The sequence below is a fragment of the Bos mutus genome, chromosome 15 (genome assembly GCF_027580195.1).
Source record: "Bos mutus isolate GX-2022 chromosome 15, NWIPB_WYAK_1.1, whole genome shotgun sequence".
Lineage (NCBI taxonomy): Eukaryota > Metazoa > Chordata > Mammalia > Artiodactyla > Bovidae > Bos > Bos mutus.
Window position 1 is genome coordinate 1,107,573 of NC_091631.1, and position 20,504 is coordinate 1,128,076.

Sequence of the window (20,504 nt, forward strand, 5' to 3'; positions counted from 1 at the left end):
TCCTCAAGTTGCCAAACACAGAAATGTTGGATGGTCTCCAAGGTTTCATATGAATCACATTTCCCTCCAGTCATGTGCTTCCTGGGCTTCCCAGGTGGCTCAGTGATAAAGAACTGCCTGCCAGTGCTGGAGAGGTGGGTTCCATCCCTGGGTCGGAAAGATCCCCTGGAGAAGGAAATGGCAACCCCTTCCAGGATTCTTGGCTGAGAAATCCCATGGACAGAGGAGCCTGATGGGCTACAGTCCTTGGGGTCGCAAAGAGTAGGGCACAATTCAGCAACTAAACAACAACAAGATGCTTCCTACTTACATTTGCACGTTAATAATCACCTTTTTCATTTCTTCTGAAGTTTCTTATGTCTCACGTATCCATTCGACACACACACATACATGCGTGAAGTGCTGCTCACCTAACAAGACTTGTCTTACACTACGGAGCAGAGAGGGGAGTCCCTGATGGTCCCGTGGTTAGGACTCAGTGCTTTTACTGCCATGGCCCATGTTCAGTCAGGGGAACTGAGATCCAGCAAGGTACATTGTGCAACCAAAAAAAAAAAAGAGGAACAGAAAAATAGATGCTGAGTTGTCAGCTAATCTCAGTGCTTAGCTACTTGCTTGCTTCCACTGGGATTTTACGATAGAGGTTTAAGTTCCTGCTTCAGTGAAATTGTGTTTTATTATATATCACGTTGTCTCAGGGTTCTCCTAAGAAGCAGAACCAGTAGGATATAAAGAAGATATTTACTTTAAGGCATTGGCTTACATGATTGTGGGGCTAGGAAGTCCAAAATCCGTAGGGCAGGCCAGCAGGCTGGACATTCTGTCGGAAGTTGTGGTTGCAACCTGAGGTCTGAATTTGTAGGGCAGGTGAGCAGGCTGGAAACTCAGTCAGGCCTTCCCATGTTCCAGTCTTGAGGCAAAATTCCTTCTCTGGGAAACTGGTTTTCCTTTTAGGGCCTTCAGCTGATAGGCAAGGCCCACCCACGTTATCTAGGGCCATCTCTCTATCTCTTAAAGTTAGTAATTGTAAATGTTAATAGCATCTACAGAATACCATCACAGCAACATCTAGATGAGTGTCCAAACAACTGGGTGTCTGAGACAAGTCGACATATTAAATCAACTGTCACAGGTATATTCTCAGTGTCATTTCCAAATGTGAACTTGAGTACATTAAATTTAGTTAGAGACCTCTCTTTAACAGTTAGGAGCAAAGAGAATTAAACTCGCTTACTGCTGATTCAGATTTTATGATTGTCTTCTTGGGAGTTGATAATTGTCTTTTGTGGAAGATATGAAAATACAGCTATGTCTTCCTTATGAAAGATCTTCTTAGAGTAGACACCAACATTCTCTTGGGTGAACCTGTGTGAAGTTATCCAGTTATTGACCACATTCTTTAAAGCTTCAGGTCATCAGAAGGACAGAACTGAACATCTTTCCCTTTTTTCTTAGATCACAGGCTCCAATGTTTAGACCAGACACAACCCACCTTCATCCACAGCACCGTCGACTTTTGCATCAGAGACAGCAACAGAATAGAAAGTAAGTACTTAACCTTCTCTTTTGTGGTTTCTTAATTTAGGTTTCATTTTTGACCTATCTAGCTTACTTTTTAAGTAAATTTAATCAATATTGAGCTTATTTCAATTGGCTAAGTCAGGTTATATGTGCTATTTTATGTAACGCACAAGCTTTGAATGACTAGAGCTTATCAACTTATTTCCAAGTTAATATAATTCTGAAATGCAGTTTAGATCTGGGGTGGGGGGTGGTCAACATATTATACTCACTCCTTATCAAATTCTTCCCATAGTTTTAACTACATTTTTATTTACCATCTCGGCTCAGAGGTAATCTTGAAGTATAGTCTCTAACATTACATTGGGGTCTTATGTAAAGCCAACAGCCACTTTATTTTTGCCTCTGTTTCATCCTCATTCAAATATATATTTATATATGTGGCCCCAGCTGTGTACCAGCTACTGTGGTCAGTTTGGGGGATTAGAAGAAGAACAAGACATAACAAGCCCTTGCTTTCATGGAGCTTATATTTTATTATCATTCTTATACATAAAATAAGAGAATTAAACATAACTTTGAAGTTTTTACAGCTTTCCCTTTTATGGTTCTTTGTGTGTAATTTCCTTTTTCTTTCAAAAAAAAAAAATTCTGGAATATTTTTTGCAGAGGTAAAAAACTAGTATGGGCCTTTAAGACACAAAAAATAAAAACCATAAAGGAAAAGATTAATAATACATTGACTGTTAAAATACAAGCTTCTCAGGCCTGCAGTTGACATTATGGTATTGTGCATTTCAGAATTTAAAAGGGTAGATCTCATGTTAAGCATCTTATCCCCCCAACTCCTCAAAAAGGGAAGAAGAACAAAGGGACCCAAGGAGTGGGTGTATCCGTCTAGTGCCTTTTTTATGCTGATGGCATGACAAGTGTTTGCATTTTTCCAGACTTACTGATTTGTATACATTGAATTGTATGTTTCTTTGTACAGTAGTTATCACTGAATAAAGGTGTTTACAAATATTTTTTATGAAATTGTAAAAATATATTAAATTTCTGTATAACAAAAGGCATCAAACACAAGCATGCAGTTTTCCAATAGAGGAAACCTACATGGCTCATAAAAATGCAAAGATTTTCAGGCTCACCTGTATTGAGAAGAGTGCAGATTGAAATTAGATAATCATTTTATATCCTCAGACGGCAAAACGACGTCTCTCAACACTCTCGTTGTTAGCAGGAGTGGAATATATGTAGCCTTTGGAGAGAGAATTTGGCAATAAACGATAAGGGTGACAATGTAGGTACATTGAATCCTAACAGTTTGACTTTCTGAACATACCTGGGGTATGTTGTCACTGTGGACAAGCATGAAACACATGATGCTGACTAAGAGTCAAGGAGCAGAGGTCCATGCCTGACTCCATTTGTGTGAAACGGAGCACTGCTGTGTGGCATTTAAAGGTACATGTACCAGTGATACAAGTGTAAAATATTTCACGAAGGATATGTATCAGAGTTGGCATAGTGGTTCCTATAGGAAGGAAGGGAAGCTGGAAACTGTGCTCTCGAGGGGCACAGGTGTGCCTTCAACTGTAAATGTAGCACTGTGTTACTTTAATATCACTTTTTAAAAATCTGAAGCAAATTTGACCAAATAATTTTTTCATTAAGTCCAAATGGTGAATAAATGGATTTTTGAATGTTTGCTGGACCTTTCTATGTGTTTAAAGTATATCATAATTTTCAACAAGTTTCTTAAACGTATGTAGACTTGGAGTCAAGTTGGCCTGTGCTCAGACCTCACTGCTGCGAGGTGTATTGCTTTGGGCAAGGCACCTGATCTCTTCTGAGCTCAGTTTATCGTCTCAAGTGGGGAAAATAAACCTACGGACCTCATAGGGTTATTGTGGGGCTTACACACAAGTCCTTGGGGGAAGGTGCTTAGCTTATGGTGAGGCACCCAGATCTTAGCTTAGTCCTCTGGTTAGGTATTGCATAGCTCTTTCCTCTCAAATTTTGTTAAGATTCTATTCTTTTTCACTCCTTTTTTAATAAAAGCAAAGGGGAATTTATTTTTTAGTTGGCCTGGTTTACTCCAGTATTGTTACAAGGCGTAATTCATGTGTCCTCTCGGAGTGCATGTGACCTGTATTTCTTTTCCAGTCAACATCGGAATCTCAACGGTGCAGGAGACAGAGGGAGTCACCGGAGCAGTCATCAGGATCATATCCGAAAGGATCCATATGCCAACCTCATGCTGCAGCGAGAAAAAGACTGGGTCTCTAAAATCCAGATGATGCAACTGCAAAGCACTGATCCCTACCTGGATGATTTTTATTATCAGGTATGTACTCTGTGCCAGTCTGAAAGATAAGTTTAGTCACTTACCCTGGTGAAGACTCAGTTAAATACTGGTAGAATTTTCTTCTGAGGTAGTCTTCAAGTGGGTAAGAATTTTATACCGTTTTTCAAGCTGAAGAATCTCTCACAATATTCACTGAAAGGTTTGCATATATGCCTTTTATTTCTAAACTTTAGAGACTCTCAAACCAATATTTTCAAATCTTTTTGGCATCAGTAATCTGGTTCTTAAAATTAAGAATCTTGGCAGTCTAATGATGTTTCCATTGATGCTAATTTTGAAGGCGGGATTTTTTGATAAGTTCTTCACAATCTGACAAAAGTTAAAAGCCAGTACATATAGAGCACGAGCAGCATCGCTGCCACTGGTATAAGCCGCTTCATGGTAAAGAGCGGCCGTGTGCTGCGCTTGCTGCAACTGAAACCGTCTTCTCGTGTGGTAGAATTACTTTGAAAAACTGGAGAAACTGTCAGCTGCTGAAGAAATGCAAGGTGACGGCCCAAAAAAGGAGCGCACCAAGCTCATCACGCCTCAGGTGGCCAAGCTGGAGCACACCTACAAGCCAGGTGAGGTCGCGTCCCCACGCCCACGGCGGGGAGGCGCGCCGTGCTGCTGGTGGGACAGCGCAGCAGCAGTGTGTGGATGATGGGATGCAGACGTGTGAGACCGATGGCACACGGCACCGCTGTCCTTGACAGACGAGGAGGCCACCGATTCAAGTGCGGAGTGGATATTTTGACAGATGACCTTTTAAGTCCATTTCTACTTGAGATTCCGTGACTTTTTAAAATGTTATAGTTTCTAGTATCCATAAAATAGATAAAGGGGAAGATACTTCAGACTTTTTATTATTACAACCAAAAAAAAATGGGAAAGGATAGATTTTGTTAAGACATTGCCTTAGATAATACATAGATTTTTGTAGTGAATTTTTAGGTCTGGAGTAAAGACTAGAGAACATAGGACCTCCCTGGCAGTCTAGTGGTTAAGACTGTGCTTCCACAGCAGGGGCTTGAGTTCCATCCCTGGTCAGGGAACTAAAGTCTGCACATGCAGCACAGCGGGGCTGAACCCACCTCCCGGTGCAAGGCACAGAGGAGACACGGGTTCGATCCCTGGGTCAGGAAGATCCCCTAGAGAAGGAAATGGCAACCTGCTTCAGTATTCTTGCTTGGGAAATCGCACGGACAGAGGAGCCTGTCGGGCTGCAGTCCATGAGGCCACAAAGAGTCGGACACGACTCAGCAACTAAACAACAACAGGCCGTGCAGTGGGGCCAGAAAAGAGAGACTGATGATCTTCTTTGAATGCTGTCTGCCTGTGTTGCTGGGTTTTTACTTGTTGGCAATTTTTTGTCCTTGCAGTGCAGTTTGAGGGCTCTTTGGGAAAGCTCACTGTCTCTAGTGTGAATAATCCCCGAAAAATGATTGATGCTGTTGTGACGTCTCGGAGTGAGGATGATGTAAGTAGCCACAGAATTGTGTGTTTAAGGAAGTCTGGGTCAGCACTGCTTCTTTGACGGTCCCTGGGTTGGAATCCTAAGGCAGCCAGGCAGGACCTGGGGTGGCAGGAGCCTTTGAACTGGGTAACCCTGGCTACAAACAGCATTAGCTGTTTATTCCAGTTTTTAAAACTATCGTTTTCTGTGTGTTTAAGATTTTCCTATGATATCTTCATTTTCCATTGCATTCTCCAATACCTTTTGCTTATCTGTGAATTTAGTTAATAGTTTATGTGTGGGTTTATTCAGTCAACTCCGTGACCTTTGTCCACGTTACTTTTGTTTGATTATTAATCTTCACAGTCCTGTCACAAATAGAATTACCTATAGAATTTACCAGCAGTAAATTATTCTTAACATGGTTAAAGAGTTCATATTGAAATGTCTTGTCTTTTTTTAGGAGACAAAAGAAAAACAGGTTCGGGACAAAAGACGAAAAACCCTTTTCATAATTGAGAAAGTAAGTTTTAGAATTGCTAAAGTTGCTGTAGTTAGTTTCAATTAAGCGAACTGTGAAATGTATGTGTACGCAACACGTGGGAAAGGAAACAATCGGTTAGTGTCCTGTGATCTTAATTAATGTACATGGTTGTGTAAAGTGCCTATTGTGTACAGGGCGTGCTGGAAGGGAATGTGGTTTACCTCACCTGTGGCCTCATGGAGAAAGCACTGCAGTTACAATTAGAAGTCCTGGGGTTTTGTCCAAGCTTGTTCAGTTAACAGCTGAGTGTTTTAGGGCAGGGCATCTTTCTAAGAAAATGAAAAGAAAAATTGTTCTGCCTGTGAATGGATTGTCTGTTCAGTCAGTTCACGTGTATTTGTTGACCATTCCCTGGGTGCTGGGCACTGTCCCGGGTTCTACGGAGAATCAGCAGTAGGCAGCTCGTGTTGGACCATAAACACCGTGTTGTGGGGCATGGAGTATAGGAGTTAAGAGCGCAGACTCTGAGAACAGGCTCCAAATCACGTCTTTTTCATTTCTCACCAAGCCTGTGACTTGGGGCAAGTTATTTAACCTTTCTGTGCCGTCTTTATCTTTAAAAATGAAAATGCTGAGAGTCTCTTCTCACTGGGCTGTGGTGAGTACTCCGTGAGTGAGTATCTGCACGGCGCTTGGAGCGGGGCCTGGGACCCTGTAGTCGTTAGCTGTTACGTGTTCACAGATAGAGGCATCACGGGACGCAGTGGCGCCTGTTCACGTTACTAACAGTGCCGCTGCTGGAAAATTTGGAAAGTGGAGAATCGTTTCCTCACCATCGCCTGCTGGATTAGCGGTCAAGAAGGGACAGGGAACAATACCTGAAGGCGGTTGTCTTTTTTAAGTTGTTTCACAGTGTTTCTCTGGGTTAAGAGAGCAGGCTCTCCTTCCCGCTGTCACTTCCATGAGCTTTCACTCTTACGTTGTTGTCTGCTCGTCCTGAACGGCCAAGCTGTTCACCTGATGTTCTGAGTTTGCTGAGGCCGGCTTTGTCTCTCCCTTAGACCTATAGTTTACTGCTTGATGTGGAGGATTACGAAAGGCGTTATCTCCTAAGTCTGGAAGAAGAGCGACCTGCCCTGATGGATGAAAGAAAGCACAAAATTTGTTGCATGTATGACAACTTAAGGGGGAAATTGCCTGGACAGGAGAGGTAAGAATTGTGTCCTTTGGTAAAAACGTTAGTCTTGCTAGATTCCTTTGGGCTTTATACATTCTACCCTTACCCTTCTTTACCATTTCAGTAAGCTCAGAGTCTTTCCTTTTGGCCTAACTCAAATGCCACTCCATATAAAACATTTTAGAATCCTTTTGAGCCGGGGAGGAAAATCTCTGTATCTTGAGTTCATTTATTTAGCAAGTACCTCTTCAGTATCTGTTAGGAACAGTGCTGGACACTGGAGACAGTGGGAAACAGTATTTAGTTTCTTTTGTTGAGCTTAGAGACTGTATCTAGTTTATGCTTGTGTGTAGTGTGTGTGTTAGTCACTCAGTCGTGTCCGACTCTTTGCGACCCCACGGACTGTAGCCCACCAGGCTTCTCTGTCCATGGAATTCTGCAGGCAAGAATACTGGAGTGGATTGCCATTCCCTTCTCCAGAGGAACTTCCCAACCCAGGAATCAACCATGTAATCTTTATGTATTTTGTTTCCTACTAAGATAGAAAGTGTAAACATTCATACTTTCTTGGGGTTGCCATACAATTCTTATTTGCTGTGGAAGCCAATCAGTCTTCCAGTGAAGACTAAGCTTCTTAGTATGATTTCTCTGTCTGTCATCTCTCTCCTACCCAGTATCTGGAATAGAATCTTGCTAATGGTAAATGTTCTAGAAATCACAATATTTATTTGATAAATGCAAGAGGACACTCCCTTTGTCTTTGCCCATTCAAGAGAATTGATGATTCTTTTAAGCTAGGACATATGCAAAACAAAACTTTTTGAAAAGGACCTTCTTTTTAGCACATCTTTTCCGGAGTTGGACTGACAGGGAGCTTGGTTGAATAAATCTGGGTTTCTCCATAGATTGGACTGTTAGGCAGCCAGTAAAATCTATAAAGTATTATGTATTGCCATGGAAAAGTGTTCATAAGAAGTTGTCAAGTGAAAAAAGTCAAGTAACAAGCCATATAAATTATATGGATCCCCCCTTTTTAAAAAATGAAAGATAAAAATATATAATACACAGCAAAAATGCCTTCAAAATGATAACACTAGTAAATTATCTCTGAGATTATGAATATTATTTATATATATATATATATATTTTTCCAGATTTTGCTGTTTTAACTATGTCATTTGTGTAGTTACTTAAAAGTTAGTAAAGGAAATCAATGCCTATAGTTTGATTAGTTTTTTTAATGTACAGTTTTTGAAATGATTTTCAATATTCATGAAACTCGAAGAATTTACTTTTTATTATTTGGTTGAGAGTTGGTAAAGTAATTCTCACTGCTTTGTAGTACAGATCATTGCAGAGTGAAAATAAATGCAGTGTGTTCATCTAGTAACATGTAAGAGGAGAAAGGGGGTTTTTCTATTGTTCTTGCTGACCTAAGTTGGCATTTTCTTCCCCCGCAGGCCGAGTGATGACCACTTTGTACAGATCATGTGTATCCGAAAGGGGAAGAGAATGGTAGCCCGGATTCTGCCTTTCCTCTCCACAGAGCAAGCAGCTGACATTCTCATGACAACAGCCAGGAACCTCCCTTTCCTCATCAAGAAGGACGCACAGGATGAGGTGACCCGCCACGTGGGGTCCTCTTTCCTTTGGGTCTTCACAGTGGATAAGATTTCTAGAAGCCAGACTTCTTATTTTTCCCCCTTATCCCTTTTGTGTTCTTTTACCTAATCTTTGGCTCAATCATTTGAGTATTTAAAGCAAAAACTTTACTCCAAGCCTGTATTTTTAATGCCACTTCTTTATCCAACAGACCGTGTTCCTAAACATGAGGAAAGCAGTAATTCCATCTTATGTGGCACAGTTGTTAAGCTGTGATCTGTATTAGAACTGCTTTGGAAGCAAATAGTTCAGCCCTACCCCAGACTTGCTGAATTGGTGTTTACAGAGAGAAGACCAGGCCCCCAGCTGGGCCTGACCGCTCACTATTTGCCATTCATGATCCTGGTTACCTTATTGGATATAAAGTATCATTCGTGGGCTGTTATTAGTGGCTTAACACTGACCTGTAGACTTGAATGGTGTCCCACAAGAACTGGGCCAGTGCTTTTAAGCAGTTTAAACTGGGCTAGAATTTGTGGGTTTCATTTTCTTTATTATTAATCATAGTATTTTAAATTTTATTTATGTTTGACTGTGCTGGGTCTTTGTTGCTGCACGGGCATTCCTCTAGTCGCGGCAAGCAGGGCCGCTCTAGTTACGGTGCTCAGGCTTCTCTTGTTGCGGAGCACAGGCTCTCGGGGGTGTGGGCTTCAGTAGTTGGGGTTCACTGGCATAGTTACTCCAAGGCGTGTGGGATCCTCCTGCACCAGGGATCAAACCCACGTCTCCTGAACTAGCAGGCACAGTCTGTACTGCTGAGCCACTGGGGAGCCGTGGGCTAGAATCTGAAGCATGAGTATCAAGTTTGTAAGAACTGTTCTCTGCTTATTCCTATCACGATCCTTGAAAGATTAGCAAAATTCGAAACAGTATTAGAAGTTCAAAGCAAGAAATTGATACGGTTAGCGCAAAGGGCTAATATCATTAAGTATGAGATTCAAAGTAATAGAATTCATGCGAATGAACCCGAGTGAAATTTATTCTTTTACTCATTTATGAGTGAAAATTATTCTTTCTGAAATAATAGAATTGAAAGAATTTCTTCACTCAGCAAATACTAAGCACTTCTATGTCCCAGGCACTGTTATATAGATCCTATAAGTATAGCACCTAATTCTTGGTGCTAGGAGTTAGGAACCCAGAGAGGCCTGCTGTAGTGGAGCTTACGTGCTAGTGAGGAAAACTTGGTTGAATATAGAGGCTAAGATTTTACCTGTATGTGTTAAAGAGTAATAGACCACATCTCTAAATACTGTTTGTTTGAAGTGATAGCAGGTTCCAGGTCTGAGGCATAAAATGTACAAGATAATCATGGAGTATCATGTCAGAAACCAAGAAAGCTGAAAGATTACTATGGTTCTGTGTAAAAGACGCACAGACCAACTTGAAGGAACCTCCTTTCTGTCACAATGGGATAATTTGTGTCAGAAACAAAAATTAACACCAGTGGATTGCTGTAGATCGGATATGTTTAATGAGTTCATAATGATATGAAAAAAATGTAGAGATTGCTTGGTCATCAACTCATTATTCTGAAAAGTGGGAAGTAAAGAAAAAGAAACATTTATCCTGCCTCATTACAGCCAAATGTCAAGGAGACTAGAGTGTTGATATTAGGAAGTTCTCCTTTATAGAATTTCAGCTAATAAATTCCAAAGAAATGAGAAAATTGCCGTTTTACAAGCTCCTAATGGAAAAAACAGTCTGTCTCAGCAGCAGCCATTACTGGAGCTGAAAGCGTGGGCCAGAGGCGAATGGGGATTTTCTCATTTCTTTGGCTGGGGCAGGCTGGCCACACCTGAACCCCCAGACGACCGCCAGCCCCACTGAGGGGAGCAGTGCAACTGCGTGCTTCCTGACCCCGCGCGGAGGGAGCGCTCAGCTCTCCATGGGTGTCCTTGCTGCGCACCGCCCTGCCCCCTCTGCTGAACTCGAGTTCAGTCAAACCTCTGATCCTAATTACTAGTTTTTATGGGGGAAAGACTGAAGATTGGGTCATTGTTAAGTGATACCACAGAGGTGCCATTAGCGAGATTCAAACAATGGGACAAATGACCCAGTTTCTTCAAATAAAATGGCACGAGAAAAGGAGATGGGCAAGTGACAGAAGACCTGTTAACAGATTCTAAAAGCCTTAGAGCCACCATGCAGCGTGTGGATCCGATTTGAATCATCGTTAGAACAAATCGGCTCCTAGACATTTCTGAGACAGTTGGACTAATTTGAGTTTGGAGTGGATATTAGATGATCATTAAGGAGTTAAACTTCCACAGGTACAATAATATTGTGACAGAATTGAACTATTGCTATTTATGACAAAGATGATGTGACATGGGAAGAACATAGATTTAATGAGGTTGGCACCCTGTTACTGACTGAATTGTTGAAGTTGGGTTGTGGGTACGTGGACTTCACTATACCGTTGTGTGCACTTCTGTGTGTGTTTGAAAATGCTCTGGGCTTCCCAGGGGGAACTAGCGGTAAAGAACCCGCCTGCCAGTGCAGGAGACGTGAGAGACACAGGTGCAGTCCCTGGGTCGGGAAGATCCCCTGGAGGAGGGCATTCTCGCCTGGAGAATCCCATGGACAGAGGAGCCTGGTGGGCTACAGTCCATAGGGTCGCACAGAGTTGGACACAACTGAAGTGACTTAGCACGCACGCAAGAATGCTTTAATTTTTAAAGCTCTGTTTATTTAGAATAGTCTATCATGAAAAGGAGTCTTCTCTATTCTTGAATGCTACTTAAAGTAGAACCAGCCTTCATTTTTTATGCTGTGGTCATTGAGTGCTGGAAGCACCCTTGATTTCAAGCGTCATAACCCAGTTACACCAGTAGCTCTGTATTTTAGTTTCCCAGCCTGGGCCTTATGGCAAAGCAGAATGAGTGAACTAGCAGGCTGGAATCCAACAGCCTTGAATTCTGGTTCTGGCTACTAGCTTTGTAACCAAAGTCTGGGTTTCTGATCACTTAGCTTCTCTGATCTATAAACACTGATTGATCATTTCTCTGTTTCCTCATTGAGCTTTTATATAAAGATAAATCAAGATACCATTAAGTCTGAAAATACTTCTCAGTAACTCTCTGACTCTAGGAATTTACCTATGTTAGACTGCCTCGCACAGCAGTTAAGCTGGCAGTTTACTCACGGCTTCTCTGTGTCTTGGAGCCTGAGGGTCTGTCCTGTTCACCATGTGCTTTTAGCCCATAGTGCCGGTACAGTGTGAGCATCTGAGTACTTGTACAGTGAATACCGATGTTCTGTCATGTATCTTGCTCTGTATTTGAGAAGTGATTTTGCCCCCTTGCTTCACACAAGTAATGATGTTCCTGTACGAGTGGAAAAAATTCTCAGCAGTTACCGTGGAATCTGCTGCTGAGATGCTGACAGCATTTGCCAGACTTGTCAGGCTCCTTTGTTACATCTTGCCTGGGGCAGTGGGTACCCCTCCGTCCCTGCCCACTAATGGGTATAGCTGAAGTAGCAGTTAACCAGACTGTGATGGCCTGTCCGTTCTGTTTTTCGGTAGGTGCTGCCATGCCTATTGAGTCCCTTCTCTCTCCTCCTCTACCATCTTCCACCAGTGACCGTCACCAGCCTTCTGCAGCAGCTGATGAACCTACCTCAGAGTGCAGCGGCCCCAGCTCCGTCCAACCCGCACCTCTCTGCCGTGCTCCAGAACAAGGTGAGCCCTGAGCCCTGCGAGCCTTCTCAGTCCGAGGTATGGGTACAAATGATGGCCGCTGTGGCCGTCTTGGCGGGAAACAGGAGGGTGAGGGGTTGGAGCTGTAACCTCAGCGGGGAGCTCCATTAAGCTCGTGGTGACAGAAGCTGGAGATGGTAGTGATTTTCACAAGACAGGGTGCTCTGTACCTCACGTGGAGAAAACCCGGTGTGTGTCGGGGTACAGACTCCTTTGGTCCCCCGCTGTGCCATCCCAGCAGCAGCTGCCACGCTTGCGTCCTCAGTGGGTGTGGAATTTAGGGCTCCACTCTGCATCAGGAGAGGAGGGTTTAGAGGGCTGAAGGGTGTGGGGGAGCTGGCCTCCTCACTTGGAGCTCTAACCACCAACTTCTACTTAATCTCAATGGCCAGCTCTTAGTCTCACGCCACACCTGAGTGCAGGGAAAGCTGGAAACATCTCTGAGTTCACGCCATTGTCACCACGGGTGAAGTCAGATCTAGTAGGAGGAGAGAGGATTAGGTAGGTAATGAGCAGTCTCTGTCATCAGACATCCCAGTTCATATTTCGTTTATATCAGATTAAAGATCCAGAGACTCCCAGGGGAAGCATAAATACAGAAGGAGAGTGATAAGCTTTTAGACAGAGCAGGTTTCCACTCCTCGTCGGCCGCGTCCTAGGTTTGTGACCATGAACAGATCATTTTGCTTCGCTGAGCCACGGTTTCCTGATCTGTAAAGTGGAGGTGATGGCAGCGTCACTTAGATGAGCAGGCAGCTGTGAATATTGCAGTTTAATGCTGGGTACACAGTGGCGCTCACTCGGGACCATCCGTTAACAGTAAAGGGAAAAGGAGACTGAGGCGGGTTTTCTTCTGGCACCTGAAAACCTGGAGAGCCTGGCTCGAAGGGCAGTGAGCGCCTCAGAGACTGAGAGGGTGGCGGTGCCTTGGGACGCAAGACAGGGGTCCCAAAGTTGTGTGCCTTCCTCGTTATTTGGTCTCTTAGCTTTAATTTTGATAAAGGCAGTCAAAAAGCCTGAAGTCAGACGAGATTATGTAACCTGTTGTTTTTCTGACAGTGACATGAAGGGAACTTTGTGGAAAGGCAAGGTTATCCTCTGTGAGGTGAACTCAGAAGGGGGATGGAGTCCCAGAATCTGCCCAGCTTCTCGTCACGGGCCGCGATAGCCACGTTTCACGCATTTAACCTCAGTTTTGGCCATGTTTGTGCCCCTTTAGAGTCCACGTTTTCTGCTCTTACTGCCCACGGAGTAAAATAAATATTTATATATCTCTCTGCAGCATGTTGCTAAATTTTAACAGTCCTAGATATGGTAGATGAATCTGTTTATCCTCTCTCTTTTTTTATCTTTTAAACTCTCATTAACACCCTCTAAGCCTTTATATTTCCAGATACGTATGTCATTTTTTAAGGAAATGTTTTCTTTATAGCCTAATCCTTCCATTTCTTTTTATTTTCCCACAGGGCTTTAACACCTGTTTTCTTAATTCAAACTCTATTTTTTTGTTTGTTTTTTCTATATACTTTAATTTTCTGTATCAAAATTTGTCTTCATGTAACTTTCCCTTCTATTTCTGTTCTAGTAAATAGGAGAAAAGCTACCCCCTGCCCATCTTGTGGCAGGGAAGAGTCCGCTTTTCATCGAAGGGTGGGATGGGGGAGCCGTTGCCCTTGAGAGAGCCTGAGCTGCTGAGTCTGGAGGGACCCCTCTGGGCTCTGCACGGGCTCGGCGCAGCACGGCGAGGGGTGCCTGCATTCAGCGCCGCCCCCTCGACCGCCTGGCCCCCCGTCGGCCGGCGCGGTGTCTCACGCCCTCTGTCTCCTCTCCTTTCTCCTCTCGCAGTTTGGCCTGTCCCTGCTCCTCGTCGTCCTGAGCCGCGGGGAAGACCTACAGAGCTCAGACGCCGCTTCAGAATTGGCGCAAAGCAACCCATGGTCAGTCTGGGCCATGTTTCTTCTTTGAAGTTCTTTCAGGTCCTCTTTTTCATTCCTTTTCTTACATTATTATTATTATCGGTTTTCCCTGTTAGGACGGAGGTGATGTTTGTGGCAACCCGAGAACTTTTGCGGATTCCCCAGACGGGCCTGGCCAAGCCAATCTCTATACCCACAAACCTAGTATCCCTCTTTTCTCGTTACGTTGACCGACAGAAACTGAACTTGCTGGAGACAAAACTGCAGTAAGTTGGAAACAGGAGAGTTCCACATCTCACTGAAGTCGGCACTTTAGAAGTTACGTTGAGGAGGCTGGGGGTGGAAGGGGCATAAGACGTCATGAATCCAGTGGAAGAGATTAAAGACTTCTGTGAGATACACGAGTGTCTGCTGGGTGTAAAGCACTGTGGCCACAGCAGAACCCGCCCAGTGAAATTCCAGCTGGGGTCCAGATCTCTCAGTGACCGATAGGAGAGGTCACACGGGCTGGGGTTCTGGTGCAGATGACTGCTCTCTGAACTCATTCACACGGGTCTCCTCTCTCTCTTTGTGCCGTAGGCTAGTTCAGGGGATACGGTAAAGGCCTCCACGCACGCCCTGTGCCTCCTCTTGGCTGCCTCCCGCTCTGCTGCCATCACCCATGGAGTGTTGTTTTAAACGAGGGAGGGAAGGGAGCTCACTCCCCAGAGCGTCTGGTGGGACCGAGTCCCATTCACAGGGGTTGCCTCTGAATGCCAGGTACTCCCCACTGCTCTGTGAAATGTGGCTGGGTTCACACTTCTGCTGGTTTTCTTACCTTCCGTGTGACAGTCCTGCATGTCCCACCTTACTCGATTCTTCTCCATACTGCCTTTTCTTTGCCCTTGAGACACAACCATAACCTCTCCCTTCATCCCCACCACCGCTCCCAGCTCAGAGTAGGTTGTAGCCTGCCACAGAATTCCTTCCCTCATCGCCTTTATTAATATGACTGTAGGAAAGCTGATGAAGTAGAAATATAAGTATACATGCGCGCACACACACCCCGATACGTATGTTTATGTGGTCTCCAAAGGGTCCTTAAAGAATGAGTTTAGACTGAGAAATTTAGTTGGCACACCATCCCTTCTCTAACCACAAACCAGCTGATGTGTTTTTAATCTGTTCCTCATCCATCTTCTGATTAATTTGGTGGGTTCTACTTGTTCTAATAAAATGTAGGGTATGCAGCACGTGTAATAAACTCAGAGCTCTCAGTTGGCCGGTGCCCAGCTCTCAGCTGAGCCGTTCCTTGTCTCCTCCCCACTCGGGTTTCCGGTTCTGTCCACCGCGGTGGAAACGGGCACACAGTTAGCCTGGGTCCTGCTCCAGCCGCGGCTACTTGAGCCCGTGCCTTCAGGTGCGCGGAGGCTTGTGGGAGACGGCCGGCCTGGAGCCTGCTTCCACCGCGCAGCTTCAGCGCGCTCGTTCTGTCTTCCTGAGACCGCTGCAGTAAGCCATTCTCTGACGTCTCCTTCCCTGTCTGTACTTGGTGTCCTGGGGGGACCTCTGCACCTCCCAACGTGAGCGCAGGCCGTCGCTCCGCCCCTCAATCCCTCTGCACTGCACGCGGAAGCGCTGCCCTAGCCCCTTGGTGCAGCCAGGGCCTGGGTCTGTGTCCGGCCTGGGCAGCCTGTGCCCCGGTCACCACCTTCTCCTGCTCCGCAGTCACCACCCTCTTCTTCTCCGCAGTCACCACCCTCTCCCCACTCCGCAGTCACCACCCTCTCCCCCCTCCGCAGTCACCACCCTCTCCCGCTCCGCAGTCACCCGGATGCGGGCCCGGGTCACTGGTGATGCCAGCCCTGAGCAGATAGCATCTGATTGATCTCACCGGCCTGTCCTGAGCACACCTCGCTGCTCTCACGTTTCTGAATGTAGGAGGGAGGGGGCAGGTTACGGTATTTAATCTGTGAATGAACGTTTTGCACATAAATGTATCCTGCAGCAGTGAGGCCCTCCTGTTCTCCGCCTGTACTTCTCCCGCTGTGCCCTGCGCGCCCCTCCCCCCTCTGCCATCACCCCCTGCCTTCCCTTCACAGCCGATCAAGTGAAGGCTCGATGATTATCTCTTCTCTTCTGTGCTTTTATCTTTTTTGTTTGGTTTTAATTAAAAAGTTTCTAAATTTACATTTTTATAGGGTATTGTAAATAAAAACAAATTGTATACTTGAAAAAAAAATATGTGCCAACATTCCTGCTTGTTTCTCCTAAACATGCCTTTTAATGTGTTTCTAGCGTATTTAGATAGATCAGCAGACCTCTTGGTGCTGGGGATTGGTGAGGATGGTATCACGTGATGTTTTTATCTCTTATTTTGTCATAAGGGAGACAGATAAAGATCTTAAGTTTACATAGCTTTCCTTAAAAAACCTAGGGTGTGGGCCTCCCCTGATGGTTCAGTGACTGAAACTGCAATTCCAGTGCAGGGGAAACGGGTTCGATCCCTGGTCCAATCCTGTGTGCCACGAATAAATAAATGCATATTTTTAAAAAGAAAAGCTAGGATGCTTTCAACAGTCACTGCCCCCCACCCCCAACTTTTAACTGCAGAGCAGAATTAGAAAATTCAGTGGATAGACCACAGTTCACCTTCCTCATCTCTAGGCAGCTGAGAGTTTAGTTAAGAAACTTCACAAAGCCCAGTTTGACCTTAAGCTGCCCTCATGGTTAGTATTTCCTTAGCTTTCATTTATATCTTCTCAGAAGAGGTAAGAAAAAATTGGTAATTCTTTTTTTTGGGGGGGGGTAATTCTTTGTAGTAAATTCATGTTAGCTATTTCAAACTTAACACAGCATCATTTGTAATAGGAAAATTAGAAATAACCTAAATGCTCACTAGTGGCTAAGTAATAATCTATGTGTCATGGACAGGTATAATATTTAATCATGAAAAGTGTTTATGGTCTAGTGTGGGGGAATGCAGAAAGTATATATGCTTGGAATGCAGTTCTTTTATGAAAATGTATATGTGATGGGGAAGAAATTGGGAGAATATGCTTCCCAGGTAGCTCAGTGGATGCAGGAGATAGAGATTGAATCCCTGGGTCGGGAAGATCCCCTGGAGGAGGGCATGGCGACCCACTCCAGTACTCTAGCCTGGGGAATCCCATGGACAGAGGAGCCTGGCGGGCTGCAGTCCTTTGGGTCGCAGAGAATTGGACGCGACTGAGCGAGGGCAGCGCTTCTGCAGGTGTTCCCCTGAAGACGTGCATCTCTCAGCGGCAGGACCACGGGGAGCTTCCTTTTGCTTTCTTTTTTCTCCAAATCTTCCGTAGAGAGCAAGCATTGCTTATATTCTGAGAAGAAATACTATTTTTGAAGAGCTTAGTTACATCAGAAAGCACTTGGAGTATAAAATTGAGTGTAAGTAAGTCCCTTATATGTATATGACTTCATACGGGCACGGGGAATGGAAGAAGGGATACAATCCCGGGCGATTGGAGGGCGGTGGCTGCCTCTAAGGGGGAGGCTTGTGGAGAATTTAGGTGATGGTTCCTCGTTTCCATTGTCCAGATTGTCTTCAGTCTTCATGTATTGCTATTAGAACCAAAAGGGGGTTATTCTCTAAAAACTGCTAAAAATCACAGCCCCCTACCCTCTAGTGAGAAGTGCTAGTAGGGCAAGAATGTCCGATACAGTTGTGCTTGATTTCAGAGCCTGTGTATTTGACTTTGAAAGATGAATGGGCTGAAAAAAGTGTGAAAGCAAGGCAGTTATCTTATGAGGCGTGGTCAGGTATTGCACTGTTAAACGCTTAAAAACTCCACTGTTAAACAGTTGAGGAATCAAAGGACCACTTTAAGTCCAAGCCATATCTCCCAGTGAGTTTCTATATTTACAGAAATTGCATATTTTCCTCACTGACTGCTGAATCAAAATGGGTGGGTCTCAGCTCCATCCACACAGAAAATCTGCTCAGGTCCGTTGTGGCCTGAGTACCAGCCAGCTGGCTTTCACCAGAGCTACCCTGTCTGTCCCAGGAAGGCCACGATGACCTTCTGAGTTTGATGCAGACCACCAACTGCCCTCTCCCTGTGGAGAGCAGTGAAGTCCTTTGTGTGAAAAGTCCAAGTGGGGAAGTAGTGGAAGACATCTTTACACTTCTCCTCACCCAGCTATGTTTAGGTATGTTGGCATTGTGATCCTTAAGAAAATAAAACGGGTTTCAGGCAGCAGGTCTAGTGTGTTAAGGCCACAGGTAGCGTAGTTTTGGCCATTAACCTTGAAGTAGAGGCGCAGTTGTGAATAGATTGCAGGTCACCTAACAGCCTCAGCTTTGCCTTTTATCTTGAGAATGTGGCATGAAAGACTTCCAAGGAGCCTGTTTACTCACCGTGACTCTAGCTCCGCAGTTCAGCCAAGTTCGAGCCAAGGTAACTGTTAACCGAAATCAAGCCCGAGACCTAGGAAACGTCTAGACGGGGACAAGGTAATCAGTGATGTGTGTACTTTCCTTGTTGTGAGTAGAGCATCTCTTAAGTCGCTTACGATTTAGTACCGATCTAAAGGATTCCACCCCCAGAAAAAGCCTGGCTGACAGCCTGATACGTTGTCCTCCAAGTGGTTTCTCGACGCACATGCAGTGCACATTGTGGTAGATGCTGGGTTTCCCTGACGCATCGTGGATGTGCTTACATGTCCACAGAGAGGCACCTCGGTTTATTTAGAGATTGCGCGGTACTCCGCCGCACGCCGTACTTTAACTGCTCCCCTGTTAACAGATTCCATCCTCAGGTAGTTTCGCCAACTCTTTCTTGTTCGTCCAGCAGTGAGCAGAGGTAAACCCACAATGGCCGTTCAGTTGCTCAGTCGTGTCCGACTCTTTTCGACCCCATGGACTGCAGCACGCCAGGCTTCCCTGTCCATCCCCATCTCCTAGAGCTTGCTCAAACTCACATCCATTGAGTCAGCGGTGCCATCCAACCATCTCATCCTCTGTCGTCCCCTTCTCCTCCTGCTGTTAATCTTTGTGACACCAGGGTCTTTTCCAATGAGTCAGCTCTTTGCATCAGGTGGCCAAAGATATTAGAGCTTCAGCATCAGTCTTTCCAGTGAATACTGAGGGTTGATTTCCTTTTGGACTAACTGCTTTGATCTTGCAGTCCAAGGGACTCTCAAGAGTCTTCTCCAACACCGCAGTTCAAAAGCATCAGTTCTTAAGCGCTCAGCCTTCTTTGTGGTCCAACTCTCACACCCCTACATGACTCCTGGAAAAACCATGGCTTTGACTATGCAGACCTTTGTCGGAAAAGTGATGTCTGCTTTTTAATATGCTGTCCGTGTTTCTATAGCTCTTTTTATAGTGTACAGAGAGCACTGACATTCATTTTATAACTCAACTCTTCTCTATTACCCTTTGAAATATTAGAATGGGCAGCTATAATTGTACAGTACCCAAACGAGATTAGCAAGACCATCCAGCTAATAAGGGCTCCGGTTTAAGACCGGAAGTTTCAAACTCCATATCCAGCATCGTGGCTACAAGAAGGCTCCTGCTTCTGGATAAATGTTTCATGGAGCAGCAACTGAGAAGCTGCAAGCATTTAAGGACACATCTGCAAACTCTTCTGATTGGGTTTTAATGCCTTCATTTCCAGTAGGCAGATTAAATAATTCCCTCTCAGTAGTGTCAAAAGTGTGATTCAGGTCTTAACTATCGGGGTCCATTACAATATACAAGGATCAGAATTTCAGAAAGGCAGCTGTCCGGCATCTGTGTGGTCCTTTTGGTTTAAGCGTTTTGAAGAGGAGATTTTAAAAAAGATTTGCTCCCACACTTCCATCTCAGTATTTGGAAATGCATTGTTTATATGAGATACATTCAGCCCCAGGCAGTCAGTTCACTTGTCAGTTCCCTGCACTAATACGGGAGCTCCACGAAGGCACCAGTCCTCATTCCCTCCCGCGCCCCAGTTCCCAGCACACAGGCCACACCAAGCAAGCGTCCAACTGACATCTTTTCATAAAATAGTTGGGCCACAAAGAAACAGCTTGACAGGATTATTCAGATCCTCAAAACCAAGAGGACAGACCTTAATGGTGTGAACTCACCTGTGTGTGCAAGGCCCATTCCAAACACATTGTCACTCACTTTATCACAGCAACCCCTAGGTCGGAAACAATGTGATACAGCAAGCAGACAAGCTGTTGTGAATGTCCAGCGTTACTAGGCACAGAGGTGACAAAGGCTCCGCTC

The 20,504-nt window shown here is 44.7% G+C and overlaps 1 protein-coding gene across 7 annotated transcripts in view; it reads left to right on the top strand.

The window, feature by feature from the left end:
* Positions 1–20,504, top strand: part of PATL1 (PAT1 homolog 1, processing body mRNA decay factor) — a 36,125-nt gene that overhangs the window by 12,104 nt on the left and 3,517 nt on the right. For 4 of the 7 annotated variants that reach the window (XM_005906426.3, XM_070383266.1, XM_070383270.1 and 1 more), the window contains exons 9-19: positions 1,456–1,545; positions 3,688–3,868; positions 4,329–4,452; positions 5,251–5,348; positions 5,788–5,847; positions 6,870–7,018; positions 8,446–8,605; positions 12,177–12,332; positions 14,196–14,287; positions 14,383–14,532; positions 14,846–15,178. In XM_005906426.3, the coding sequence (XP_005906488.1) occupies positions 1,456–1,545; positions 3,688–3,868; positions 4,329–4,452; positions 5,251–5,348; positions 5,788–5,847; positions 6,870–7,018; positions 8,446–8,605; positions 12,177–12,332; positions 14,196–14,287; positions 14,383–14,532; positions 14,846–14,867 (1,282 nt within the window). In that variant the 3' untranslated portion in view covers positions 14,868–15,178. Of the gene's footprint in view, positions 1–1,455; positions 1,546–3,687; positions 3,869–4,328; positions 4,453–5,250; positions 5,349–5,787; positions 5,848–6,869; positions 7,019–8,445; positions 8,606–12,176; positions 12,333–13,409; positions 14,288–14,382; positions 14,533–14,845; positions 15,179–20,504 lie in introns of those variants that run through there. The other 3 variants (XR_011466994.1, XM_070383267.1, XM_070383268.1) reach the window with 3 other exon arrangements.